Below are 27,021 nucleotides of genomic sequence, written 5' to 3' on the forward strand. Positions count from 1 at the left end.
CTCTCAATATTGCTAATAAATTATTTTTCCAAATTACTTCACCTTGCTATTCGGCACAATGCAGTCGCATCCTTTGTCTTTTGGTTTTCCTTCCGTTCTCACACTTTTCATTTAATTTAATGAACTGCACAACAACAACGTTTTTTTGTTTTGTTGCAAAGGCCTGTGATTGGTTGCAGCTTGGAGGCCAAAAGCGATCAAAAGATTAAGATTGTAAAGTACACTGAAACCTCGTCGCTAATCACACAAGTCAAACCGTCCTATGTGATGATGTACTAAGTAGACATCATGAAAGATTAAGAAAAGATCAATAAAATGCCACGATACAACAAAAGAAAATGGCCATCTTCCGAGGAATAAAATTACACTAATGTCTGCCCACCATTAAAAATAGTAAGATGAGCAAAGTCAGAACTATCCCAAAAGCAAACAAATTATTTCGTCTGTTCCTATTAAAACAAGTCAGAACATTAAGAACAAAAAGAACAAGTCGCAAGTGAAAATCATAAAAGTGATAATCCATCACATAAGCAATTAAAACACACAATTAAAACAATTCAAATAACGGAACTGTCATAGCATGCCTAAAAACAATCAACTGTTGAACGTCACAAAAGCAAAATAAGAAATCGTCCCCACGGTTCGAAAGTAGCCCGATTGAACATAATGGTGGGAATTATTTGACAATACATTGTCATAAGCGTGCTGCTGCTGCTGCGCACACGCGCTTGAGACGTGGAGCATGTAAACGGCTTGGAATTGACAATGACATTTTCAAGCGTTCCGAATTTCCGACGGCGTCGACAAAAACAGTTTTCAAATTTGTTTGCATCCATGACGATGGAGCGTTCTAGTGGTGGTAGGAGGTATTGTGTTGCAAGACCATCTTTAATTGGGTAGCTGGGGGGGGGGGGGGGCGGGGGGTTATGGACCCATGCATGCTGCTGTTGTTGCGTGGATTTTATTTATCCGGCCAACATTGCCGCAGAAAATTTCATTTCACTTGTCTTAAAATTATTATTTACGTTTCCATTAGCATTATTCCAGTTTTTGGGCTATTTTTGTTAGTGAGTGCATCGTGAGGCATTTCAAATGTTGAATTCATGCTTGGGCTCAATAAGTCTCATTTGATGGATGCAGGATGAGGAGTTTGCTGGCTCGCTCCTTGGAATTCCACTCACATGCAGTCTCCGAGGAAGAGTGTGCACGCAGGGTGGATACTGGCCCGCTCCAGTGAGTCCAGTTGGCTCCTCTCGTTGGCTCGACGCGGACAACTGGTAGGGGCGGGGCTACAGTGCCACGATCAACCGCGGAGGACGTCGCTCGTCGTCTCTTCATCAGCGGAAGCAGCCTCCACCATCCGCGACCTCCACCATCCAAGGACGTACGGCTCGACTCGACACGGCACCGAGCCCTCATCCTTCGGTAAGAGCCCGCGTTAAGGTTAATCTCAGGGGGGGGGAGCGTAGTCCGTCGAACGTCCGATTAGGCCCACCGGGCAGGCGGGCAGGGAATCAGCTCGTGTCCCATTTGTGAAACAGTCGGCCGGATTTGTGCACAGCTCCATCGTCGTACATAGCGTCCGATGCGCTGGAATCACCCCCCCCCCCTCCTCCTATCCACCCCCACGCGAAGGTAACACATTTCGACGCTTTGACGACATATTCGACTGAGGTTGTAAGTGGAGACGCTCCGCTATTTTATGCCGAGGATGCTGCCGATAAACGTGTGCAATCAACATTTAAAAGTGCTCCTGGAAAATCGCCTATGTCACTTTGAATCCTGCTTCAGGATGCATGGCCTCGTTATTTGCATGTTTCTTATTGCCATAGGGATGGGAGCAAGTTAAGATCGTGCAGGGAAAAATGCTGATGATGCCATTTGGCTTGTATTGACGTTTTGGAGGGAACACAAGTGTCGATAAGAAAAAAATCATTAGTGTCAGGCAGCATGTTCAAGCATCAACTGCAGTTAATTGTAGTTGTCTGCTGTTTTGTTCTTTGCACACTTAAATGCTATATGAGCGTAGCCGCCATCCCGTTCCATCCCACATAACTCAATTGCCATTTGTCGTGACGTCACGATCCGCAACGTGAAACAGTGCCTACGTGGTATCCATCACTTCAGGGGGACGTCTTTTTTATAACAAATTTTAAAGCAGCGTGTCCTGATTGGCTATTGTTATCCACCAAGCCTTTTTTTTCAAGAACCCCTCTACAAATGAAAGAAAGCGGCCCAAAATAGCAAATCGATGGATTCTTGTTCGTTTCTGGGCATGAGACTTTTTTGTGCGTCTACTCATTTTAGACATGCCTACAAAATTTCATGTTGAAAAATCAAACTGGCTTTGTGGACTGAATTTAAAGTAAAATATTCAGCGTACATTTCTATTCGTTACTCAATGAGCAAAAGCACAACAATCATTTCTGCAATTTTCTTGAGTTCATGTGGTTCAAATTTGTGAGGAATTCTATTGGAAAAGTTTGCAGTCGCTGCCAAAAAATAACTTTCAAGATGGCTGACTTCCTGTGCCCTGACTCCCTGGTTCCTTGAGACTTTTTTTGTCTCTTTTTGTGATAGACAACCACATTTCTTGTCGCGGGCCTGGATCCTCAAAGTTTTGATGAGCTGCATTGTTAGCGTTTCATGTCTTCAAACTTCGTTGCCATGCGCTGCCCACACACTGCAACGACAGCTCAATTTAACCTCGCCCAACCATTTAGTACTTCAAACTATTGGATTATGTGTTTAATCGAGGCTACAAGAGAGCTGGAAGAGGTCAGGACCAGTGTGGATGAGGACAGACTTTGACTTCGTCGTGGGCGGCCTTAGGACAGCAGTCTTAGCACAGTGTCGTTGGCAACTTGAAAGATGTGAAGAGAACAGGATACTTTCCCTTCAAAGCGCGGGACCTCAACAAAGGGGCGACCGTTACTCTGTCAAATGAAGAAGGACAGAGAGCGAGAGCCAGAGCGAGACAATGTGAGCTGATGCCTTCTGACAGTCTGGTATTCGCGATTGAAAGAATGTATTAATCATGGAAGGGAGAGGCAAAATAGACAAACACAACACAAAGCCGCCCTTTCATAAACACCTTTCCTCCAGCTATCATCACACAATTCCTATGCAAAAGATATTTGGTGAATGAAAACCAGCTAGCACGAGATAGTCGCTCATTACCTGATGCGCCATTTGAGCTCTTTCAATTGTTTGTGTTGCTCAAAAGAAATCTTTAGTTTTATGGAGGTTATCCTAAAGTAATTTTAGGTCTTTTTGAAATTTAAAAAAATACTGCAAAACAGGAGTGTCAAATACATTTTGTCGTGGGCCGCATTGTCGTTAGAGTTTCCTTTGAAGGGCCATTATGACTGCCAACGCCTTATATTGTATAGGCCACACAACAAACTGACGAATGATTAGTTTTGAAACCAGAGCGTAGTAAAAACTGCTCAAATATTTTAAAAACTTAAATTGTAAGAAAAAATTGCTAGTAATATCTCTATTTTTTTAAAACGTGAACTCAATTTTCAATTTACTATTGACACAACGTCGATGCACAATGTGTCTTCGCGGGGCCACATAAAATGACGTGACGGGCCGTATCTGGCCCCCGGGCCTTGAGTTTGACACCTAAGCTGTAAAACAATTGGAAAGTGAAGAAGGGCTTGTCAGGCTCTTTGTGATGAAAAGCCAAACAATGTTTGTGTTGTGTATTGGCACTGGGACCCTTTTGGATGACATATTTGGTTCAGAACGTCAAAGATTAGATTGAACGGCTCATAGCGACGGGACTCCAAGAAAGAAGAGACTACCGTGTTTGGACACAGGAGAGCGGACAGCGTGTCATTTCTTTAGATTTTTTTCCTCAAATACAACACCATGAGGCCTTTCTTTTTGACGTCTTATTTATTCCACTCGGCAAAGCAATACCAACAGCAGGAGGAGTGGGATAATCCCACCACTACCCATCCCCCCCATACTATCCTCTCCCCACTTTGACCCTGCTTTGATAACAGGAAACATTTGCGCCCACAGCGTTCCGCCTGCTTTGTCCTCAACAGGCCAGGAAAACATTCAGAGGAGTCCCAAAAATAATTTATCGCTTCAATTAAATCAGAATAAGTTTAGCGGAAAAGGCTTTTCTTCAAATCCACCGAGATGTTTGAAGTCTGGATTTTCCTGCCTATCATGTGCCATGAATCCGTATCGTCCGAGCTCCAGAATGTCCGCAAAGGCATTTTGCGTCAGGAAAGCCGGGAAGCTTCTACTCATGGAGGTAAGGTCATCCACTTTCATGACACGTGCCACGTAAAAGTGCTAAGTGTGTGGAGAATGACGCTTGGTTTTTCCTCGCAGAGGGACGAGGCGCAAGACCCGGGTGACTTCTGCGGCGGCGTTCTGTAGACGACATGTTGGACCGTACGTGCAGAAAAGGCTGATATTGGCATCTTCTAGACTCAAACACGGCTTGTTCACTCTTGCTTCGAGTTTCACGTGTCTATCAGCCTCGATATTTGGTGGAGGGACTTCTTTAGTTGTTGAGCGTGTGTGTGTGTACGTGTGTGTGTGTGTGTGTGTGTGTATGAGGCGTCATCGTCCAACTCGAACCGTAACGACTCAAACTACAGAAGAGCTTGGCCATTTACCAAGACATGAGCATGTACGTATAAAACCCATACGTTAGAGTTACGTCTAAAATGGTTTACGACACGCGGACATTTTTTTTTCTCTCAACTAATCCTGTTGCGGTGACTGTGTGTGTGTCACTGGTTCGTTCCAGGTTTAGCTACAGTATGTGCAAGTAGTAGCAACAACGTGGAGCCTTTGGATGGGCGCAGGATCCGCCATGACTCCTTTTTGGTGTCCGTGTTCTCAAGCACCTTCCGGACAGGATAATTCCAGCCTGAACATGGTGTGTTCCTTCTCACGTTTTGCTGCAGAGGTTGGGCGAGGCATAATAAAAAACCCCGCAAAAGTCAGTTCTAGCTGATTTGGCCTTTAAAGTGGAAAAAAAAAAATCATCGCTGAAGAACTGACAAATGCAAATAGAGTAGATTTCGGTCAAAGGGAAAACAGGGAGCACCTTTTGCTAGCAGTTAGCCAAGCGTGTAAAATGGACACGGTGCCGACTACGGCGGTCGGCGATGTGGGAGCCCTCGTTAACGTGTTTTTCTTGAACATCTTTCTTCCGCTCGCTGTGTTCTCAGGCCTTCACTGGACCCTCCAGTTTGTCCTTTCCCGAAGAGAGGAACGGAGTGATTTATTGCCGTTCGTTGTCTTTGGACAATGGCCCACTCTAAAGCTCCGTCAGTCTGTTGGCACTGTTGATTTACAAATCCGTGTGTAGCTTTTTGGCCCATTGGCCCGCTGATCTAATTGTGTTGGTTGCCATGAACAAAAGTGGAATGCAAGGCCTTCTTGTTGGCACTGCCTGTCGTCATACTCGGAACACGTACATGAAATCGCCGTTAACAATTGGATGTAAAACTGCCGAGATTGTATCCTCAGTCCTCCCTTGTTACTTTTCAAATGTACCACAATGTCTTTTTTTGACCTGATTAAAAACACGACTTTTGGCGTTTATTTTTGTCTGTTTTGTTTGCACTGTTGTGAGCCTCTTTTTCGGTCAGCGCCTCGGTTTCTCGCCTTATTTCGGAGAGAATGAACGCAGCAGGTGTTGTTATGCTTTGTCGCGGCTCTGACCAAATCGATCCAACGTAAGCTTTTTGCCTTCGCTTGTTGTCTCATCAGTTGTTTCATGATGAAGATTGACAACAGCCTGAGCGCGCCCCAGCTGTCCGAGTCCTTGTCCCAGGCCGGCCTTCAGTTCACCGTGGCCACCGAGGAGGACTTTGACGACATCATGGCCATGAGCCAGGACATCTACGGAGGCCTGGACTACCTGCCCACCAGGTACAGCAGCTGGCTGCAGGAAACCAACCGCACAGTCATCCTGGCACGCAAACAGGGAAAAGTGGTACGTCATACTCGCCGGGCGGCCTTCCCCAACTCATGTGAAACGAGTCAGCTGTGCTCAAAAGTTATAAATAGCCAGAGAAAACAATATTTGATTTACTTTGTCAGTCAACGTCGTTTGATTGGATTTGAAGGATAGTTCCATCTTTTTTTGTTTGTTTGTTTTCGTTCTGACCCTGAGCTCTAAACCACCCAAAGCATTGACGACAAGAGCCTTTCACGTTTTTATCATGTTCCTGAAAGATCGCCCTGGAGTCGGTATGCGTGATCGACGAAGGCGAGACCATGCTAGTAGAGGGCCTCCGCGTGGCCCCCCAGGAAAGGGGCAAGGGCGTGGCGGGGGTTCTGCTGCGCTTTTGCTCTGAGCTGGTCAAGTCCAAATACCCCGAAGTAAAGGTCAGCCGCCTGACCCGCGACGATCAGCTGGGTCCCAAAGATTTCCAGAAGTATCGCATCATAACCAAGCAGGTACGGCGGCTGCCGATCCACACGAGGTCCCGTCCGGCTCGGATGCTAGCGCGGCTTTCCTCTCCGCAGGGCATCCTACTGGTGCGCTTCCGAGCCGAGGAACTCAATCGCCGACTCACTGACCTCGGCCACGGGGAAACCCAGCCGGCGTCCGCATCCTTCCCAAATGCGCCTCCAATTCGTTTGGACCAGGGCGCCGTCCTTCGGCTCTTTCTGACGAGCGACCTGATGCGGGGTGTCCTCCCGAACGCCACCATCATTCAAGACTGGCAGCCTTTCAAGCCCGTGCCCGGGAACATGGCCATCTTGATGAAGAAGGATATTGACTGGATGGTGGATGACGCGTCAAAGCCGAGCGTGGGGAGCCTGTGTACCTTTCCCTTTAGGGTCCCTATTGGAGAGGACTGGTATGCAGCTTTTCGAGGCGGCGTCCTATCAACATTACGGTTCAGTCCACTGACTCCCGCTTTGTTTCCCACCAGGTACTACCTGAACATCGACATGTTCGGCAAAGACCTGGATCTGGTGCGCCAGCAGTTCTTGAGCCACCTGCAGCGTCACACGGCCACTTTGAAGGGTCACGTCATGTGCCAGATGTTCCTGGACCCGCCCCTGTGGAAACCCATGGCCGATTTTTGCCGCCACGCCCTGAGCGTGGAGCTGGTGAAAGAATACACGGAGCAATGCGTGGTGGAGGCTGACGTCATGTAGTCGGGAAGGATGAGGGAACGGACACGGCCAGATTGTGGTGTGGAGGGGATGGAAACCAAACCGACTAACTCTACTAGAAAAGCACCACAAGTCTACGCCCCCCTTGTGTTACCATAAGCAGTATTTGATGTCTTTTTTTTTTTTTTTTCCCCAGAGCAAGAGGATGATTGAGCGGTTGATTGATTGTTGTCATATTCCAGATACATCCCGGCACAACCTTATAGTCTCGCAGCCGTGCATTGAGGCCCAGATGGTATCTCCAAATCACTGGAATCGGCTTACAAGTACGCGGACAAGTCTGAAGGCACTTTAAATTCCCTTTCAAGAGAATCCACACCCTCCCTCCCCCACCCCACCCCGCTAAAACAATAACAGCATGAACCAGCGTGGTAATGTTGTCAAGATCGGCGCTCCTGAACCTTTGCCCAATTGCGTAGCCAAGCGAGGCAAAGCCACCCAGCGAGACCAACGTGTTGTAGTTGCCCTGCGGGTCGTCGGTGGTACCAGCAAGATTCCAGCTGGTCACCACCATTCACCAGCTCCTGGTGGGGCCTCAGCAACATGTTGACCCTGCTGGGCGGCTTGATTGAAGGTTCGGCTGTTGAATTCCAGTTTTGTTGCACCCTTTGACATTTCTGGTGACATCAGCACGGGAACGCAACAAAACCATGCTGGCGTTTTGTGTTTTTGTAGGGACACCAACTACTGAGATCAAAATGACATTCATTATCAGCTGCTCTTCACTGTAACTGGATGTAACACAAGTATGTTACTAATTCACTAGTTTTGCCAACTGCGTGTTTTTTGAGATGTGTGTCAAATACGTTTTTGTTTGTTTGAAGGTGGCTACTCTGGCGCCAAACTAAATGCTTGAAAAGTGTGCTAAGATCGTGAATGACGTTCGAGTTACTAATACCTCATAAGGGTCGTTTCCAAAGCACCCTGACAACAATAACGGCAAAGAATCTTCCGTTGTAAGGTTCAGCCTGATATTTCGAGTCGATCATATGATATACGGTTATAACACAGGACCTCAGTGGTCATGAGAATAGAAATATTTTCCATAGTTATCTTTTGATTCTTGACCTCTGGTCATAAAGTGTCAATGACAAAACGCATGCAGAAATTCTGTCGTCCACTCCAAGCTTTTCAAAATGATATTTTGGCGGAAGATACAAATACGTTCAGAAGTTTCGTTCCTTCCATCTTTCATAAAGCCTCACACTTTAGTTTTAACCAAAGAAGTTCACGAATCATCTAAAGAACCTACTCAAAGTTCTAGACACGAGATCCGGGGTCACCGACATGGTCATTCCTCAATAACCACACGAGGCTTGCGCTAATGCTATCTCACTACTGATGAGACGTTGTGATTTCTTAGGAATAGTGCTGCATATTGATAGGTTTCCTGCATTTTCAAATCATCACTGATCATGATTGTAAGTGCCATACATCTCTCAAATATTTTCTCAATCCTAATCAAATATGAAACCTGGCAGAAAGGTTTCATTCAAACGCTGAGCCTTTTCGTAGGTCCAAACTGCACTTTGCTCATGCTAATAATTGTCCACCCTGACTATTAGTTGGACTCTGTATGTGTATTTTTAAGCAAGCCATTGCATTGTCATGCACTTTAGTAGTCAGTGGCAATAATGTTGGAGTAGCATCCTTACCTACAACTTGTCATCAAGCAGCAGTGCAGAGCAATCCTAAAGAAACGAGAGGCAGATTATGTCAGGAGTGACGCGCGTACATTATACATAAGCGATACATGCCGTCTATTTTTGGAAGGACATTTTTAACGAGATCATACAGGCAAAAAAAACGTCATGCAAACTACCGCCGCTCTTTATAACATAGTGAACATAGAATTATGTCTTGTGTATACTACTCGTGTCTTTTTAGTGATAATGTGGATGATGCCTTGCTAAAAAAAAAAAAAAGTGTGAATTTTGGAAAGGGGTGCGTGCATGAGCAAAGCGTCATTCCTCATTTAAGTGTTTGTAAAGATGACTAGAATCTCTGTTTTCTTTCAGCATTTACATTCAACTGATGATATAGCCACCAGCATCATGGCGTTCAATGCTGCTCAAGTCACCCATCACTTTAGTTTGGTAGAGTCATGTAATATTTGAATTTTGGTTTCATGTTCACCGTCTTGAAATAAACCCCCGTCTCATCCTTTTTGGTGTGAAGCACAGTTGGACTTTGTTTTGGTTTTAGCCATTATGAACAAGCTGTTCGTTTAAGCTTCAATGGCTGTGTTGATGTTTGTTACGTAATGGTGTGTGCGCGGGTGTGTGGAGTGGGGCTATACACACGCACAAACACACTCACGTGCGCACACACACTAAGGAATGCAGGGGAGGTGTGTTCTGAAGTGCAAAAAGCAAATCGCGACCAAGTCCGGGAGACAAGGCACAAAGACCCTTACACAACCTGGTAAGTACTTGAGCCGTGTACGCGTACTTAATTTAAGGTCAGCAATTGGGCACACATGAGTAGAGGAAGAGCTTGTGTACTAAATAAATGCATCCTCAGATTGAAGGCTACACCGTAACCGTGGTAACAGGTACATGGGAATACTCCGGGAACTTCTCGGTTACGGGTTCCATGATGCAGAGCTCATTCCCTACCAGAACCATCCTGGACAAAAAAACTCAAGGTCCGCTCAACGTGGCTTCATATTGTGAGTTTCAGGACCATAAAATAACGCCAACACAGATTGAGTTGGACATTGAATGAAACAGCATTTGGGTTAATGTAGAGATTTATTGGTCATTTCTATATTCCTCCATATTGATCTGCATGCACTTCAGCTCCTGGCCCCTCATCGGCGCTACATTTTGGGGGCGCACTCCGCTCATCTCTGCAGATGGCATCTGAATTTCAGGCCTCCCGAGTGAGCCTCGAAGTAAAGAGGAACTGTCCACCTCATTTTCACAAGCAGCAGAGTTCAGCATGCTGCGTCGTCAAACAATGGACATGGTCGCGTCCTGTACTGGTCCCGATTCTTGTCTGTCGTAGTTTGACTGGCGCGCAAATGTCCATCACGTGGCACCTGGGACGAGCGCAACAGGAAGCTGTCCATGCTTGACGTTTCTTGTGCCTAGATTCCCTAGAGAGAGGAGCACTTCACCGAGGGGCGAAGGAAGGAGCTGATAGGTACTTTTACAAAAGCGCTCAGATTGAAGACCACATCCTGAATCAGAATGAAGGGCAGGAGCTTGCATATCTTTTCCTCCTTCCCAGCATCACCATATAGAAAAGCATGATTTCCGTGGACCATCGTTAAAAACAACAGCATTGCTTTGCCATACTCTTTTTTTTTTTTTTATACAAAGAAATAAATAGAATTAGTAGGAAGAGCCTTCTCTCTCTGTCTGTGTCTCTTTCAGTGGTGATGGCGTTGAATCTTGATCGGTCGCTGTCCTTCTACCTCTCGTTGCCAACAACTCCGGATCTCTTGCCCTACTTCCAAATCGAAGTGACTTTTTTCAAGATAGATTTGATGGCTGGTTCTGTGGCTTTGCCATCTGAGGCCACGCTGTCAGTGGGGCCGGGTGAACAGCGGCAATCCAAAAGACCTGGCAGAATCTTCTTGGCCCGCCTCATTTTCCACCTCTTCCACAGTGACTTTCGCTTGGAATCCAGTCCCTCCGGCGGCGCGGGGCCTTTCAGACACGTATCGGATAAATGCTTCCTGGTCATGGCGTCTTCTAATAACTGGTAGCTGGTGAAAGACGTGAGTGAGGTGGAAGCGCTCCTCAGCGAGTCTCGCGGACCCACCTGCGAAGTATCAATCTCCCGTTTTGCGTAATTGTTGGCGCTTTGGAGGGATTCTGTGGAACCTCTGTCAGGGACATAGACACGGACTGCATCGGATATGCCCTGTTTGAGGGAATTTTCTAATTTTTTGGAAAACTCCTCTCGGAAAATGTTCTCAAAGATACTGTAGATGTTTTGTTCCGATCCGTCTTCCTCCGACTGGAGCGGATTTATCTCACTGGCCTGGTCGTCATCCGTCTCTACGAGTTTCACTTTATTCTCTGAAATGGACGACCTGCGGGTGGATTTGCAGGACGGTACTTTTGGGGTACGTGGCGTTCCGGTTCTGGCCTTCCTGGGAGTGGCTTGAGCTGAGGAGATGGGATCGGAAGATCCTACCATTCGGCGGGCTGAAAATGGAGTGGAAATAACAGAAGGGGATTTGGCCTCAATGCTCAACTTTTCTCCTGCCACGTCTTTCATGACATGCGCAGATTTTTCAACGGTCTTGTCCTCAGTGATGCACGGAGAAGCTTCTGGGGAAGCCACGACCTCACTATCATGCTTGGAGTCCACCTCAGTAGTGCTCGCTTCCTCCTCGCACCCTTCCACCGTCTCCTCCTCCTCATTGCCATTTTTTCTGTCCAAAATATCTCGACGTCCGCTTGTTTTGCCACTCTTTCCTTTACCTCGCTTTCCCCTCTTCCTGCACGAGCGATACCTGCACATGGACCTCACTTTTTTAGCAATGGATTTGCCGGCTGTTTTTGTGACTTTCCTGGCGGAGCCGATGGATTTGACAACAGGCTGAAATACTTGGTTGATGATCATTTTGGCCTTCTCAATAATGGGAGAAGAAGTGACAGGAGAGGGAACCGGGGAGGCGCCCAAAAGTCTGGAGGTGGGCCAAGCCTCAATGGCAGAGCATGGTTTTACGGCTTCTTCGTCAGAGTACGACTTGGCATCGGAAATGTTCTCATCCGTGCTGTTTGGCTTCTCGGGACTAAATGGTGAAACCCGAGGGATCAACTTCTCGTCGGCGGTGCAGGGCCTCGACGGCACGTCGCTTTGGATAGTTTTTGTCTTCCCGAGAGCGGATCTAGAGGTGGCGGGAGTCTTGTCCAGTCTGGCTGAAGAGGAAGCAGAGGAATTTGTCTCCCCAGTCTCCTCCAATATGGGGGAGAGCCTGGGGGTCAATTGCATGTCAAATTGCAAATTGCCAAACTCGTCCATTACGGCCTCGTTGAACACCGCCGGGGTGAGACGATTGTCGTCTTCCCTGCCACCGTTAATATTATTTAGAGGGGAGGCGGATGAACCTTCCTCCTCCTCAGACGGACGAGGAGCCCACTTCTGCTGTGCGCCTTCATCCGGCTCTTGGGCGTCCCGATCGCTCCGCGTCAACATTTTGACGACAGCTTTACTGGCAGAGTCAAAGGTGTCGACGACAGGTTGGATCACGTGGCTGATCATATTCATGGCCCTCCCGAGAATGGGAGATGACTGAGACGACAACGAGCCAGGGTCTTCTTCCTTTGTCACAGGGTCCAGCATGAGGTCTGCGCTGTTGAGATCGATCGTTGGCTCAGCAGAGGCGAGGCGCTCCGAGAAGAAATCCCTTAGGTATTGTTTGATTTTCTGTTGGGTGACAAGGCCATATGACGACTCGTCAATGTAAGAGTTGGATGTGGAGCGCTCCTCCGCATCCCACATGGCGATGAGCTGCCTCATTTTGGCGATGTCCGCAATGCTCTTCTCAACGATGCTCTTGATGAGCTTGTTGATCTTCTCATCCCTCTCTTTGGCCTTTAGGCTCGATACTTGGTTGACGTCCCCAAACATCCCCCGCTGGATGAAGAAGTCTTTGAGGCATTTCTGAGTGTTGAGAAGATCGTAAATCCCGAATGGCGTCGGGTGGAGAGTACCGTCGCACATTTGGTTCTTTTCGTTGACTTTTCTCAGATGAGCCTTGTTCAAATTTGACGCCATCTTTCTTTTAGAATTTGATCGTAGCGTTGTTGTCGATTTTCAGTGGACAATCACAAACCTTTTCTTTCGCCTCTTTGATCTGAGCCATCCAAAGGACATCAGAAGCATGACATCAGAACATTTTGTCACGGAAGCGTGACATCGACACCTTTTTGTCATCATAGCTTGATGACTCATAAGGTCGACTTGGTTCTGTTGAAATGCAAAGGCAGCATTTGGGTTTTTTTTTTTCAAGAAGGTGGGGATTTATCAACTTCAATGAGGACCGACACAAAAAGTCCCACTTGTGGCTTTTGTCTAGAAAGTATTTAATTTGAAACAGTGAGAGTTCACTCAAAATACTTCATAGGTTTACCTTGTAAAAATTAGACTACAAAAATATCAAATTAACACTGACTATTCTTCTCTTTTTGTTTGAATGAAGAGGATCCCATTTGTTTTGGGAGCATACTTCTGCTTGCATTTTTGGACTAACCTGCATATATTTAAGATATACGTACTCTATTCTAATTATTTCATATTTTATTCAAATTCATATTTTATTCTAATTTTGATTAGAATTTTTATTATATTATGACACGAATGTCACGAGATTCCACACGTCTTTCTCAAATGAGGTAAATGTCTGACTAGATAAAACACCAAATACACGTTATATAATACACACTTTAGTGACCGACTCGTGTGAAAAATACACTTTTAGTGACGTGACGTAAACGTTGCATTCAAGTGAAATCGGCAAAACGATTAGCTACAGCGGAACCACTTACAGTAGAAGTTAAGATGCATATTCCTGATAGTGGCGCACCTCTTAATCACGAACCGTACTCGCTTAAATATTTTGTTTACCGTTACTTAATCTAAAAGCTACAACAGTTAACGTGGCTTCCAGATTTCCGGGGTTCCACGAAGGTATCAGCCAACTTCATTCAGTTGGTGGACACTCTCTTGTTGTAATGTAAATTTCGCGGAGCTAAAAGCTTCTGCCTTACGATGCGCGGTCGGATTTATTTTCGCATGCCGAAGCTTTCGCTTTCGTGACCACGACACCTAGAGCACAACCGACCGCCGGCACACGGAAACCGTTCGTTGGCTGCTGATGCTAGCTAGCTCCATTGTTGTTAGCATATTAGCTGCCATTGAAACCGCCCGCAAACAGTCAAACATGACTTCAGCTTCCACAAAAGTGAGTCTTTCAAAACGACAGAATAATGCACAGCTTTGGGGAGCGTGCGGACTATGATTACTGTTAATTAATTAATGGAAGTGAACCGGGTAACCATAGCAACGGTGCTCACCTCTTTCCCTCCTCGTGTTCTCCGGAATGAACCAGCATGCTTGTTTGATTGTTCTTCACGCAGGTTGGAGAAATCTTCTCAGCAGCCGGCGCTGCTTTCAGTCGACTGGGAGAACTCACCATGCAGCTTCACCCTATGGCCGAGGCCAACCCCACTAGGTCGGTCAAGCAATATTAGCCAATGTCTGGGAGCGGCTTGAATCCACGTGCCTTCTTGTCACCAGCGCGCACACTAAGAGTCCGGTCAAGCGCAAGCATGAAGACAATGCTCGAGGCAGCTCCTCCGAAGGTATCCCGCCCAAGACCACCCCCGGCAAAAAATCTGCTGTGACATCGCCCGGAACCGGCGGCACCGCCGCTGCTGCCCAGCCCGGCATGCAAGTCAACCACCCCACCACCAAGAAGCGAAAGGCCTCGGGTGTGTTCGAGCGTGAGCACAAGTCTTGGAAATTGCCAGTAAACCGAATCATGTGCACGTGTGTTCAGATGTTACCCTGAGCGCCCTCAACGACTCGGATGTCAACAGCGACCTGGTGGACATTGAGGGACTGGGACAAGCGTCCCCATCCAAAAAGCTCAATTTTGATCAAGGTGCTCGAAACCTCCATGACACACATGCATCTTTCACGACCACAAATCCAAAAGTGGTCATGATCAAAGTTTGTCTGTCCACAGATACGTTGAACCTGGACTCAAACCTCATCATGAACTCCAATGACCTTCCTCTGCTGTCACGCTGAAGTCATCACAGAAAGTGTGGCGCCATCTGACACACGCACTGTATCATATTACACACGCCAGATTGCGTTGAAACTTCCACAGTGTTTTGGGAATAAAAGATCAAACTATTCTTACGGCTGGAACAACACACATGTCGTCCTGCCTGTGCATTCGAAACACACACGCAACAAACATTTCTAAACACAATCACCCAAATTATCCACAGCACAAGTCAGCATTTATTATTGAATGTTGCGTTTTAGTCAAATGTTGAGATATTTTTTACATTTGTGAGTGTATAAGCGCTGTGAAGATTCAAGAGTTTTTATTCGCCATGTTTGAGCGTGCCAAACAAGGAATTTGACTTCGGTAAATCACAGCCTCTGTTCAAGGTGACTAACAACACTCAGGACATGTGAAAAATGGCAAATATTCTCAAACATCCCCTGATCATTTTAACATTCTCCAATGGAATTTACACAGACGACTACGTTTGAAGACTTGAAAAGCACCTATGCACATAAATTCAGCCAAGTATAGGACAGAACGCCGTGTCTTACCTTGGTGAATGTCTCCGGTTGAGAAAAGAAAGAAAAAAAGAACTGGAAGGCGGAAGCGGACTTTTTGGAAGTTTGGGCTGGCTATCGGTGACCCGTTCAAAAATGGCGCCACGTCTCATTTGTAAACACAAAAGCCAAAGCATTAGGCGAGCACCTACAAACTCTCCACTTGTAATAAGATGTGCCAACTTGACGCTACTAACAAAATGTGGCGTCCGTTTAGAATAAAAACGCTCGCATGATTTTTAAACATTGTGTAATATTCATTTGGGCTTTCGTTTTTTCGAGTTTGTAGTGGGGTGCATGTCGGGAGATGACGCCGCGCGGTTGACGTCTGATATTTCCCTTGGTGTCTCCCCCTGCCGGATGGGAATCATGTATGACAGCCACTCCACTTTCCGAACAACAAGTCAAAAGAACGAATAAAACATAAACAAGTGAAGAGTCGGACTGCCGCCTTTTCCCTCGCCTGTTCCACCACCAGCCGCAAGAGGTCACTAGAAAAAGAGTCAAGTGTTGACGTCACAATCTGTCCCCCTTTATCATGGAAAAGCTTATGAGCGTTTTGAATCATTTTCAGGCTTAAAAAAAAATATGATCGTTGCTATATTCACATGCGTCATCACTAACAAATCCGTGTTATTTGATTAATAGAACATGATTAGTAAGAATCAAATCAAGTCTGTTTCAAAGACAAAGTCTCTGCATAGTGAGCGTAAAAGCAGCCGTCTTTGCGTTAGGTCAATAAGGCGCTTTTGCCGTGCCGGTGTACGTGTTCGTCTCCTTTCGCTACCATCCTCAAGGGCAGCAGCGGCGCGGCGGGCGCAGGCGGCGGGCAGCATCCGCCCTTGTCTTTGGTGAGGAAGTAGAGGAGCGCGTTGAGCCAGGCGTTGAAGGACGCCAAGGGCCGAGTAATCTTGTAGCACATGGACACGGTGGTCATGGTTTGGCACGGGACGCCCTTGCTCACCTTGAGCAGCAGGAAGACGGTACGCGTCACGTGGAAGGGGAAGAAGCACAGAGCGAAGAGCAGCGTGATGGTGACGATGGTGCGGATGGACTTGCGCCTACGGCCGGCGTACGGCGAGTCTGCGCCAAGGAAGACGGAGACGCCGGCTCCGCCTTCCCTGCCGTCGCGTGGGCGAGAAGGCAGAGTCTTGAAGATGGTGACCACCACGTGCGAGTAGCACCAGGCGATGACGGAGAAGGGCACGAAGAAGCCCAGCAGGTGCAGGACCACGCCGTACGGCACGTAGTCGGAGAACTCTTGGTCGATGGCGTCGTCCCAGCAGTTGTCTACGCCGCCGCCGGCGCGGGCCGTGCGGGCGAAGCGGAAGATGGGGCAGGTGAGCGCGAAGACCACCGCCCACACCAGCACGCATGTGCACTTGACGGCTTTCTTGGTCTCCAAGGCGATGACTCGCATGGGGTGGCAGATGCCCATGTAGCGGTGCACCGAGATGCAGGTGAGGAAGAAGATGGAACAGTAGAGGTTGAAGTAGAAGAGGAAGCGCACCAGGCGGCACATGAAGTCCCCAAAGACCCAGCGGTCGCGCATGACGTAGCTGGCCACTAGGAAGGGCAGTGACAGGCCGTACATGAAGTCGGTGGAGGCCAGGTTGACCATGTAGATGAGCGAGGCGTTCCAGCGCTTGGTGCGGCGAAACGAGCGCAGCAGCACCACAGCGTTGAGCGACAGGCTGAAGACGAAGGTGAAGGAGTAGCAGGTGGGCAGGAAGATGTACTTGTACGACTCGTCAATGCTGCACAGCGGCAGGCTTCCGTTGTCGACGCCCGCCGGCGTCATGGCCGCCCTTGTCCTCGTCACCGGCCAACACTCACCTGGAAGGTAACCCAGGGTCACAGTCAACGTCGGGCGGATTTAGTTTTCAAAGCTTGTGACTATTCCATCTTGATGTTTTGATTAAAGTGAGGGATCAGCAACAAAAAAAAATCTTTAAATATCTCACCTCAGTGTTCAGGTTCGATTTCACCTCCCACCCTCCCTGTGTAGAGTTTGCCTGTTCTCCCCATGCCCCCGTGGGTTTCCTCCCACATCCCCAAAATATGCTTGGTAGGCCAATTGGGCACTCCAAATTGCCCCGAGGTGTGAGTGTTGTTCGTCTATGTGTGCCCTGTGATTGGCTGGAAACCGGTTTAGGGTGTCCCCTGCCTACTGCCCAATGACTGCTGGGATATGCTCCAGCATGCCCACGACCCCCATGGGGACAAGCGGTAAAGAAAACGGATGGATGGAGTCGAAATGATTTGCCGCCATGATGTCGGCCAGACCTGGCCCTCGGGCCATAACTTTTGACTTGAGTCTACAAAATAATATATATATATATTTTTTGTATCAGAAGAAATAAAAAAATAAAAATCCCAGAGGGTGGGGGTGGGGGGGAGGAGCACGATTGTTTGTTTCAATTGTCATTGTCAGTTGCGGTTTTCATATCAATCAATGTTTATAGGAAATTGAACTTTTGTGATTTGGGTTTAAGGCCGCCTCTCCCCCACCTGCCCCTCCCCCTCCTCTTCCGTTCCGTTGCTGACTGGGCTCTTTGCACAGCGCCCCTCACCTCCTGTTGTCTGTGCCCTCGGGTGTTTGCCTTCCTGCGGACGAGGGCACGCCGCTGCTGATTCAGTCTCTTCTCAGGCCATTAACTCAGCAATAAGTAACCACGCTCGCTCGCGTCACGCTACATGCTGTTGATCTTCCAAGAAATTCAAATGCCCTTTGCGTACTTGCCGCTCATTAGCCTGACCCACGACATCAACATCCTACTACAACTTCAATCATTTTTAAGGGGTTAACATTATAGCTTGGAGTCATCAGCGTTCATGTTTCAGTTGCGTGCGGAGAGGGAAACAGGTGTCCTGGCCGGTCCGCGCACATCACGACTACGTTAAAGATGATGTGGTCAGAAAAGGGAAAAGATGTGAAACACGCTGTTTTTTTTGTTTTTTTTGTCAACGTAGCCGTGACAAAAAGCCTCGTTTGGACGATTGAGGAATTAACTTTACAGCTGTTAGTGTTGGTGTGTGTGGGGCTGGCTCATAAATACCTGCATCACCGCACACACACGACGACTCCATATGGCTCCGCTGCTGACCTCGGCCCCATGGCAAAAACCCCAAGACGACAGCCACTGATCCAAAAGTGCAACAAACAACGGAAAAGACACGCAACTGCTCACAGGCGGAAAAAGTTAGCGCCTTTCTCCTCTTGTCTTCTTCTTGGCATGTTGCCATGGTGATGCAGCCCCTCCCTCGAGCCCTCTCTGTGTCATCCTCACTTGCCCACCTGCGGGAGAGAGAGAGAGAGAAAGCGACAGAGAGACAAAGAGAGAGAGAGCCCGACCGCTCATCTTGTTTTGAAGCCGAGCTAACTGACAGTTTGTCAAACATACGGCCCGTGGCCTGCCTGGGGGTCCAACCGGTGTGCCAAGATAATTTTTTTTCCCCCGAGAGGAAACCATAAGTGTAATTTTTCAATCCCAGCAACTGTTGTTGCTAATTTGCACTGTGGAATTTGGTATGACTTTAGAAACTATTTCCAAATGTCAGTCAACAGTCCTGAATTACTTTTTGGATTATTTCATTTAAATTGCATGTTTTTTTGTTGTTGTTGAGGAACTTGATTTGCAACAAGACAATCCACTATGAGTATTTTGTCATTATAATCATTGAGAAGAAGTCATGATGATTTCAACAGAGTTTAATACTTGTAAACATATTTGAACAAGTGGACCACATTTTTTTCCCTCATTCTGACATTCAAGCTTTTAGACCAAATGGCGTTCATTTTAAGCAAACATACGGAGACAGAAAACATCTGCGGCATTATTCAGACAAAGCCATGATCGTCCGTGTGGATATAAAAAAAAATGCTTGTTGTGAAAATTCCCTTTTCATGCGTGAAAACAAACACGTGTAGTGTCACGCAACCGTGTTGAAATGGTCAGACTTTGGTGTCCGTCAACCTTGCAGGGACGTGAGGTCCTGAACCTCCAGCAACATAGCGTCCTGTTCCGTCCTCAGCTGGTCTCGCACCTGCAGCCCGGCCACCAGATCCGAGCTCAGCTCTGCGGTGAAACAAATATGCTGTTTGCGGACCGCCTTCCCAAAAAAGCTTCGAAGAACTGCATTGCAACAAACATTTCAAAATGTGTCCAATCACCTTGCACCGTTTGGGTAAGGAAAGATCGTTGGGCGCGGAGCTCCCCGAGGTTCAATTTGTACACGTCGGCGCGCTCCAAGCGTCTCCCGTGGAGCGGTGGGTCGGCGCCAGCCGGGTTCTGAGGGGGAAGGCATAAGCCACTGTTAAACGAGAAGAGCCAGTGGGTGAGCGCTGCTTTTTAGTCACACACAGGTGGCTTGTGGTCCGCTCGCAGCCGCTCTCGCAGCTTCCTCCAAGTGTTCCGGAAGCCTCTGGACTTGCTTTTCTCTGACTTGGCCGCAGGCATGGCCATCTTGAGACCCGGGACGACGCTTCCGCTCTACGTCGGTGTGCAAAATAATATAGAGACAGTGTATAGTGTATGTATAAGATGATGTCAAAGTATTTGCCTTTTTCTCAAATAAGAGTTTTTTTTTTTTTTTTAATGGTGCACACCAGGGCTGCGCTGGCATCTCCCTCCCTTCGCTCTCGCTCTTCCTCTTCTTCCTGCTCTTCGTCATCACTCTCGCTGTTGTTGATGAAGCAGAGCTGAAGGTTCATTTGCGTCTGCAGTCTGCAGCACAAGACGAACAACAACAAAATGAGCGTGCGCCAGCACGCTTCCGGAAATTCGGCAAAGGTTCGCTTTGACTACCGTGAGCCGAGAGCAGACACGTCTCCGTTGTCATCGCTGTTGTCCTGCCCATCGTGGTGGCGCCGATGGCGCCGGCGCCCGTCCTCGTTCTCCCGCCCCACAGCTCCTTGTTCGCCCGTGCAGCTGACGGGAGCTCGGCCTCGCTCCAGGGTCGCCGCGCCGCTCTGACCGTCCCAAACAAATAAAATTAGTCAACTCGAGCTTATTCTCCATTGGCGACTAAACACGATAATATCGAATAAGCAACAAAAATGGCGTCCAAACAAGAAGCAAGTGAAGGTGAAGCCGGTCCCTCATTTCATCTCATTTCTGCCAGTTCCTGCAGATTACGCAGAGGCGTCCAACCTTTGCCAGCTTGTCCTTCTTCTCCTCTTCCTGCTTCTCCAGCTCGGCGATGCGAAGGCTCAGCGCCTCCCAGTGCATGATGGGAAGGCCCAACTCGTCCCGGGGCTCCTGGGTATGGTCGCTGTCCTTGTCCATGTCATCTCCGCCCCACTTCTGCCGTTCTTTGTCACCCACCTCCATCTTGTCAGCGCCTCGGCATCTTTTCTTAAGCAGTAAGACACGACAGGCTTTTCAACCAACATTCACCAGCTAACGACGAGCAAGCCATGAATCTCCCAAAGCAAGCCTTCCAAAATTTGGGGCTTACAGCAAAGACCATTTTCTATGGGGGACTTACAACCACAGCACGTACCCCCTAAAGCCACAGAAAGTCAAATGTTGCCTAGTTCCCAAAATATTAAATAAAAATAAATCATTGGGGGATAGCCCTGGTGGTGTCATCTCTGAAGCCTCCATACCAAAATTAAATCTTCAACGTGCTTTTCGGGGCGCGGCCGGAGGAGACCTTAGGCAAGAAAGGAACTGCCTGGATTGGTCACCCCCCCCCCCGGTTAATGACAGGACGCTTAAAGACAAACAAGCAACAACGACTTGCACGTCTGGACAATTTGGCGTCAACCAGTTTTTGGATGCATGTGGGAGGCACAGATTGAGAGGCGGCATGCCAACATAGCCCCGAACTGCGAGGCAAAAACCAAAACCACTTTTTAACCACGCTGCTTGCCAGCTTAAGGCTGGTAGTTTGACTTGAATGGCAAAAGTTGTTTATAGTTTTCGAATGACTAGGGGCGGAGAGTTCCAAATGCCTTTCAGACGTCTTGCGTTTTCTCCCCGAAGTGGTCGGATAGTTGAAGATAGTTTACTTACTTGGTTACTCACTTCCACCAGTTGCTTGGCCAACGCCGCCGTGCTTTTGTTTGCCACATACTTCACATCTGCAGCGCTTGACAAAGTCCAAAATTAAAATATCCCAAACCTTTTGTGGGGCTTTTCAAACCTTTGCGGGTGTCTTCGGCTTCCTATAGCTGCTTTTCAACGACTTTTATTGAGTTTTACTGTTGTCAAACAAAAGACGCAAACTCTAATCTTGTGGAATTTCACGCAAAGATACAAACGTGTGCGCGCGTGTGTCACTTCCGGCGGGCTGTTCACAACAAAAGCTTAGCTTGCTGGCATTTCCGCAAACCGTAGTTTGAGGATTGCGCAACACTCTGAGAAGGATTGCTCTATTAAATTTAACGTTGTATATTTTCCGTCCTTCTCACTTTATGAATGACTAAAAACAGCTAAGGGCAAATGAAAGGCTTACTCCGTAGTTGGTTGCATTATGCCACAAAATGTGACGGGAAGGGATGTAATTGGTCACTGTAGCTGTCATATTCATGGACAATGTATATGTTCAAAAAGTTCCACACTTAATTCTACCTGAATACACCCTGGAGTCGTCCAAACCAACAACATAAGATGGTGCTGTTGAATCAAAGTTAAATGCTGAGCGCTTAATCGAGTCACCAATAGCTCTTCACCTAACCAACCAAATCAGACAGTCGTTGTCAACATCATATTTATTGTTTGATGTATCGATGCTGTCGTTATGACTGGAACTCGACAGGATGCCACTCTGATCATTTGAGAACAGTTGCGGATGTTGAACGCAGGCCCCGACAGCTCCCGCATGATGATGAGACGGACGTTGCGTGTTTTTTTTTTCTTCCTCCTGCTCACTCGCTGCGGTCATAGTCGGTACGGGAAGAGTCACACTCGCTCACACGCTACGAGTCGCTCTAGTCATCCAGAAAGAAGTAGTTCCCGCTCTTCTTCTGTTCAGTGTCCTGTGAGTTCAAGAAGACAAAAGGTCAAAGTTGGGGGTAGGATTTGAGCAAACGTGTTGCAGTACCTTGATGGAATTGAGCTTGTTGATGCGTGGCCGGAAGTTGTTGGGATCTCTACGAAACGTTATCTCCAGCAGAGACAGAAAGCGGTTCATGCCCGCCAGGAGACCCTGTGGACTGACACACGCACAAGCTTGGACAAACTCCCCAAAACCGCCATTCTAGCTAAACGCTGTTCGGTGCGTTCGTTTGCTCAGCCGCAGCTCAAACGGACACAGTCGGGAGGCGGTGCTTACGTGTTGGCGGCCGTGTGTTTGGAGGGAATCCCGTCAAAGACGATGACGCGGTCCGCTAGGTACGTGGCCATGATAAAGTCGTGCTCCACCACGAACGCCGTCTTCTTGGCGTGCAGGATGTACCTGTGACGCACACGCATGTTGAGTTGAGATGCGGAGGTGACGAGCGCACAGGAACGTACACACAAACACACAGAGGCATCAGCGTACCTCTTGATGACCCTGGCTGCCATCAACCGCTGCTCGGAATCAAGGTAGGCGGAGGGTTCGTCGATGAGGTAGACGTCGGCCGGTTTGCCCAAGCACAAGGTAAGCGCAACTCTCTGAAGCTCACCACCTGAAAGGTTCTGGACCTGATGGAGAGAAAGTGCAGGAGAGAGGGACTCGTCAATGGCACCAAAGGTGTGGACGGGCATGCGGCGTTTGCATTCTTACGTCCTGGTCGATGATGCTCTCAATCTGCATGGGCTTCATGACGTCCGTGATGAACTGAGGGTGCGTGTAGGCGTCTCGGATCTTTTCATGCAGAAGAGCACGGACGCTGCCCTGAGGAACGCCGCCACCCGCGAGTAAGCAAGACACACACACAGTATCGAGGATTAACTTTGGAGTAGCTTGTGCTGATTGAACCCAAAGCCAAGTGGCCCCTCCAAGGTGGCCTGTGGTTTTGAGGACAAAAGCTAGACTTACAATACCAATACATCAAAAGGCCATTGCAAAGTGAGCAAATTCTCTCGTCTGGCAATGGCTTAAGTTGCCATCAGTGGCACCAAATGGGAAGTCAGAGCACACACCTTGAACTTAGGACTGATGGTCTGAGGCTTGTAGCTCACGTTGAGGATGGGCACATCACCTTGCCAATGCAAACGCACACGTTAAAAGCCGGGCGGGCATCACGACACACACACGTGACATGCGTGATACACAGTTTGCCACCTCCGCCATCCGGTTTGAGTCCTCCGGCTAACATCCTGATGAAGGTGGTCTTTCCTGTGCCTGTACACACAGCACACAGAACAAATCAGAGCGCCGTGTTGTCACGTCGTGGTGACGGCCGCGCCGACGTACCGTTCTCCCCCAGCATGACCATGATTTCCGAGTCGGTGAACTCCCCTCCCTTGATCTCCAGGGTGAACTCACCCATGGTTTTGGCCATGTTGGGATACTACGGGTTTGCACACAGCACATTTGTGAGTGAGTTAGAAGATGCTTTATTTAATCAAGGCAGCGGGATAAGTCGCAAGAAAAGCACAAAGCTGGCACTGACCTGGTAGTGCCGAAGCCGCTTAACTTCCTCCTCGTTGGCCGTTTCGGCCACTTTGAACACCAGGGAGGTCTCGCGGAAGCGCAGGTTCTCCGTGGGAACGTAACCGTCCAGGAAGATGTTGATGCCTGAGGGCCGCGACAGCAACACGCGCCGTGTTAGCGGCTGTTTGGGAGGAGCCGAGAAGTCTGGGCGAGCGCTTACCCTCCCGCACGCTGAAGGGCATGGTGACCACTCCGTAGGCACTCGGTACGCCGTACAGGCAGCAGATGAAGTCAGACAAGTAATCCAACACGCTCAAGTCGTGTTCCACTACGATGATATACCTGCACGCACACGTAAAGCTCACTTTTCCCCATGCCGCAAAACGCACCACCACTTTTTTGAACTCATTGACTGCCATGGGAATGCAAGCAGCAATCCAACGTTGTCCTGGGGATCATTTCACTGCCCTCTCGGAACGTCCGTGTGTCCATTTGCGAAGCGCACGTACCTGTCTGGCGTGATGAGCGAGCGGATGGTGATGGCAGCCTTCAGCCTCTGTTTGACATCCAGATAGCTGGACGGCTCATCAAACATAAAACTGCAGGACGGGAGCACGTGTGAGCACAGCGTTGCGGGCGTCACGCAGCAGCGAGGGCGTCTCGTTTCTTACATGTCGGCTCTCTGGATACAGACGACGGCGCAGGCGAACCTCTGTAGCTCCCCTCCCGACAGGTCCTCCACATTCCTCTCGCGCAGGTGACTCAAATCTGCCCGGTAACAAGACAACCAATCACAATATGTCCTTTCTATTGCCAGAGCGTTTTGGGTCGTACCGAGCTGCTGGCAAACCAAGTTCTGTGTGTCCATGTCATCTTTTCTGCTCAGGATGGCGCCGACCGATCCCTGCAGGGACAAAGCGACGACTGCAACGATGAGCGGAGCCGCAGTGATCCCGCGCCAGACCGGCATTACTGCCCGCCCTTTACCTTGACGGTCTTTGGGATCTGGTCCACGTACTGTGGCTTGACGATGGCGCGCAGGTCGTCCTCCAAGATTTTGGTGAAGTAATTCTGCAACTCCGAGCCACGAAAGTAGGTCAGGATCTCCTGCCAATCTGGAGGATTCTGGAACATCATATCATGTCTGCGTGAGTATACATGTGAGAGATTGTGTGTGTGTGTGTGTGTGTGGGGGGGGGGGGGGGGCGCGCGTGGGTGTGAGAGCGAGAGAACCTACATCAAACTTTCCCAAGTTGGGTTTCTGTTTGCCCGCTAGAATCTTGAGCGCCGTTGACTTGCCAATACCGTTGGTCCCCACCAGCCCCAGAACCTCGCCCGGTCTCGGAATGGGCAGCCTACACGCAAACGACAGTGGATTTCAAGCAACTTCGCAAAATGAAAGTCCATCTCTCCACGTACCGGTGCAGTTTGAAGGAATTGGCGCAGTATCTGTGTGTGGTTTCCTTCTCCAGGTTACTGGGCAGGTTGACGATGGACAGTGCCCCAAACGGACATTTCTGAAACGACACCGCCGCGTCATTCGGAGGAGATCAGGTCGGGGCCGAGTTCTCGTACCTTGATGCATATTCCGCAGCCGATGCAAAGCGACTCCGAGATCCACACGATCTTACTCTGCGGGGTCACCTCGATACACAGCTTGCCTGCAGACGGACATCAGCTCGTCACATCTTCGCTGGGAGCCTCTTGCCTTTCCCGCTCACTCACCCATGCGGACCACCGGGCAGCTCTTCTTGCACTCTTGCCGACATTTCTTGGGTTTGCATTTGTCATGGTTGACGATGGCGATCCTGGTGTTTTTATCCGCCATGGCGTGCTGCTGAAATAAGGGAGGCCGGGACCCGGCGAGCTGAGGGCAAAGCGATGACATTAAATTAACAGAACACTATGACATTAAATTAACAGAACGCTAGAGTCAAGAGGCTCGTTGAAATGTTACAGAGCTGTTGGACATTGCTCGAGCAAACGTAACATGTTGAAATGAGAGTGCTGGTGTACGTGAGATGTCATTATAAAGTGTCTTCGGCTTTTGATTGAGAGAGAGAAAAAAAAAAGATATCAATTAGACGCTCAAAACGTCCAATGGAGTCAGGCTCATTTTGCTCGTGGAGATACAGCATCATTAATTGTGTTCGACGCGTTCATAGCGCATCACAACATTGTCCACAAAAATGCACGAGAGTGTGGATCGATTGTGTGCTTGAACGGGACAACGCAGACTGGAAAAGAGAAGATGTACATTAAAGTGTTGTTTAGCGCAGTGTAGTGTACTTGTTATCGCCTTAGCATTTAGCTTAGCTTGGGTGTGCGGCCTTCGCTTGTTATCTTTGACAGCCGGTGGCTCGCTACCTCACTAAAAGGTCCGCTGAACAAATGTCGGGTATCCAGGTCACGGGGGGGAAAGACGCCGACTCACCCCGCTTTGCTCCAACGGATCCGAATTCGGACAAATGAAAAGAGGACAAGCAAAGAGAAGATACAATTTGGTGAGAAACTTCTCCCGTGCAACGTGTTCCTTTCCTGGATGCCGGCCGGAAAGATGGCGGCATCTACGCACAGAGCGGGCGACGGTTTGGGGTGTGACGTCATAGAACGCGACACAGATAGCTAAAAATCAATCATGTTTTATAATTACTATCAAATCTTCTTGGTAGATTACTTGCATTTCTCTCTTTCGGATGCCATTATTATCATAACTATTATTGTTATTAATATTAGATGGATATTATTATTTTACATTATTCTTATTATTATTATTAGTAGTAGTAGAAGTAGTAGTAAAGTCAAAGTCTGCTTTATTGTCAATTTCTTCACATGCCAAGACACACAAAGAGATCGGAATTTCTTTTCCCATTATCCCACGGTGACAAGACATATTACAAAGTAAATATATATATATATATATTATATTATATAGGTCCACGGAGAAATAAAACATTCAAGAAAACAACACAAAACGTAAAAACAAGAAGGCACATA

The 27,021-nt window shown here is 48.2% G+C and overlaps 5 protein-coding genes and 1 long non-coding RNA gene across 11 annotated transcripts; 2 read left to right on the top strand and 4 right to left on the bottom strand.

Annotated features, from left to right (window-relative positions):
• The first annotated feature begins 732 nt into the window (after window positions 1-732).
• nat16 (N-acetyltransferase 16) lies at window positions 733-9,350 on the top strand. 6 transcript variants are annotated; one of them, XM_037262748.1, is made up of 8 exons: window positions 734-1,067; window positions 1,141-1,425; window positions 4,036-4,419; window positions 4,781-4,912; window positions 5,752-5,977; window positions 6,220-6,444; window positions 6,514-6,851; window positions 6,927-9,350. In XM_037262748.1, exons 5-8 carry the CDS (start codon window positions 5,759-5,761, stop codon window positions 7,153-7,155), a joined length of 1,011 nt encoding a protein of 336 aa, XP_037118643.1. In that variant the 5' UTR covers window positions 734-1,067; window positions 1,141-1,425; window positions 4,036-4,419; window positions 4,781-4,912; window positions 5,752-5,758; the 3' UTR covers window positions 7,156-9,350. The 6 variants fall into 6 exon arrangements, with proteins under 6 accessions (XP_037118646.1, XP_037118643.1, XP_037118642.1 ...); XM_037262747.1 differs by having other exon boundaries at window positions 734-1,425; XM_037262750.1 differs by lacking the exons at window positions 734-1,067; window positions 1,141-1,425 and having other exon boundaries at window positions 2,799-4,276; window positions 4,357-4,660.
• Window positions 1,940-10,466, bottom strand: LOC119129498. The gene is made up of 3 exons (XR_005099201.1): window positions 10,455-10,466; window positions 10,254-10,257; window positions 1,940-1,988 (listed from the first exon to the last, which is right to left on the bottom strand). It is a non-coding gene; the product is annotated as an uncharacterized LOC119129498 (long non-coding RNA).
• A 3,332-nt stretch (window positions 10,467-13,798) lies between these two features.
• On the top strand, window positions 13,799-15,077 carry zgc:92664 (uncharacterized protein LOC436695 homolog). The gene is made up of 5 exons (XM_037262785.1): window positions 13,799-14,098; window positions 14,274-14,368; window positions 14,434-14,627; window positions 14,696-14,800; window positions 14,885-15,077. The coding sequence occupies exons 1-5, from the start codon at window positions 14,012-14,014 to the stop codon at window positions 14,947-14,949; spliced, it is 546 nt and encodes a 181-aa protein (XP_037118680.1). The 5' UTR covers window positions 13,799-14,011; the 3' UTR covers window positions 14,950-15,077.
• Window positions 15,078-15,728: 651 nt separating this feature from the next.
• si:dkey-6n21.13 (P2Y purinoceptor 3) lies at window positions 15,729-18,758 on the bottom strand. The gene is made up of 2 exons (XM_037262714.1): window positions 18,555-18,758; window positions 15,729-17,331 (listed from the first exon to the last, which is right to left on the bottom strand). Exons 1-2 carry the CDS (start codon window positions 18,739-18,741, stop codon window positions 16,226-16,228), a joined length of 1,293 nt encoding a protein of 430 aa, XP_037118609.1. The 5' UTR covers window positions 18,742-18,758; the 3' UTR covers window positions 15,729-16,225.
• Window positions 18,759-19,192: 434 nt separating this feature from the next.
• si:dkey-6n21.12 (schwannomin-interacting protein 1) lies at window positions 19,193-21,793 on the bottom strand. Its single transcript, XM_037262769.1, has 7 exons — window positions 21,516-21,793; window positions 20,649-20,852; window positions 20,304-20,467; window positions 20,105-20,222; window positions 19,860-19,988; window positions 19,670-19,787; window positions 19,193-19,574 (listed from the first exon to the last, which is right to left on the bottom strand). Exons 2-7 carry the CDS (start codon window positions 20,826-20,828, stop codon window positions 19,468-19,470), a joined length of 816 nt encoding a protein of 271 aa, XP_037118664.1. The 5' UTR covers window positions 20,829-20,852; window positions 21,516-21,793; the 3' UTR covers window positions 19,193-19,467.
• A 407-nt stretch (window positions 21,794-22,200) lies between these two features.
• Window positions 22,201-26,602, bottom strand: abce1 (ATP-binding cassette, sub-family E (OABP), member 1). Its single transcript, XM_037262676.1, has 19 exons — window positions 26,459-26,602; window positions 25,750-25,891; window positions 25,600-25,685; window positions 25,444-25,541; window positions 25,262-25,379; window positions 25,012-25,149; window positions 24,859-24,928; window positions 24,696-24,792; window positions 24,534-24,623; window positions 24,245-24,366; window positions 24,044-24,168; window positions 23,845-23,941; window positions 23,713-23,772; window positions 23,571-23,629; window positions 23,212-23,322; window positions 22,987-23,129; window positions 22,777-22,899; window positions 22,546-22,657; window positions 22,201-22,480 (listed from the first exon to the last, which is right to left on the bottom strand). The coding sequence occupies exons 2-19, from the start codon at window positions 25,850-25,852 to the stop codon at window positions 22,433-22,435; spliced, it is 1,800 nt and encodes a 599-aa protein (XP_037118571.1). The 5' UTR covers window positions 25,853-25,891; window positions 26,459-26,602; the 3' UTR covers window positions 22,201-22,432.
• Between the last annotated feature and the right edge of the window lie 419 nt (window positions 26,603-27,021).

Source organism: Syngnathus acus, chromosome 10 (genome assembly GCF_901709675.1).
Source record: "Syngnathus acus chromosome 10, fSynAcu1.2, whole genome shotgun sequence".
In the NCBI taxonomy this organism is placed as follows: domain Eukaryota; kingdom Metazoa; phylum Chordata; class Actinopteri; order Syngnathiformes; family Syngnathidae; genus Syngnathus; species Syngnathus acus.

Excerpts from the sequence above, each read along its gene's own strand:
- nat16 (XM_037262751.1), top strand. The coding sequence starts at position 5,759 with ATGATGAAGATTGACAACAGCCTGAGCGCGCCCCAGCTGTCCGAGTCC. Across the intron at positions 5,978-6,219 it reads CACGCAAACAGGGAAAAGTG|ATCGCCCTGGAGTCGGTATG; the intron begins GTACGTCATACT and ends TGTTCCTGAAAG. Across the intron at positions 6,852-6,926 it reads GTCCCTATTGGAGAGGACTG|GTACTACCTGAACATCGACA; the intron begins GTATGCAGCTTT and ends GTTTCCCACCAG.
- zgc:92664 (XM_037262785.1), top strand. The coding sequence starts at position 14,012 with ATGCTAGCTAGCTCCATTGTTGTTAGCATATTAGCTGCCATTGAAACC. Across the intron at positions 14,099-14,273 it reads TGACTTCAGCTTCCACAAAA|GTTGGAGAAATCTTCTCAGC; the intron begins GTGAGTCTTTCA and ends TTCTTCACGCAG. Across the intron at positions 14,801-14,884 it reads AAAGCTCAATTTTGATCAAG|ATACGTTGAACCTGGACTCA; the intron begins GTGCTCGAAACC and ends GTCTGTCCACAG.
- si:dkey-6n21.13 (XM_037262714.1), bottom strand. The coding sequence starts at position 18,741 with ATGGCAACATGCCAAGAAGAAGACAAGAGGAGAAAGGCGCTAACTTTT. Across the intron at positions 17,332-18,554 it reads GTGTGTGTGCGGTGATGCAG|GTGAGTGTTGGCCGGTGACG; the intron begins GTATTTATGAGC and ends GTTACCTTCCAG.
- si:dkey-6n21.12 (XM_037262769.1), bottom strand. The coding sequence starts at position 20,828 with ATGGAGGTGGGTGACAAAGAACGGCAGAAGTGGGGCGGAGATGACATG. Across the intron at positions 20,223-20,303 it reads GTGTCTGCTCTCGGCTCACG|ACTGCAGACGCAAATGAACC; the intron begins GTAGTCAAAGCG and ends CTTGTGCTGCAG. Across the intron at positions 19,989-20,104 it reads GAGATGCCAGCGCAGCCCTG|AGCGGAAGCGTCGTCCCGGG; the intron begins GTGTGCACCATT and ends ACACCGACGTAG.
- abce1 (XM_037262676.1), bottom strand. The coding sequence starts at position 25,852 with ATGGCGGATAAAAACACCAGGATCGCCATCGTCAACCATGACAAATGC. Across the intron at positions 25,380-25,443 it reads AATTCCTTCAAACTGCACCG|GCTGCCCATTCCGAGACCGG; the intron begins GTACGTGGAGAG and ends GTTTGCGTGTAG. Across the intron at positions 23,942-24,043 it reads AGCGGCTTCGGCACTACCAG|TATCCCAACATGGCCAAAAC; the intron begins GTCAGTGCCAGC and ends GCAAACCCGTAG.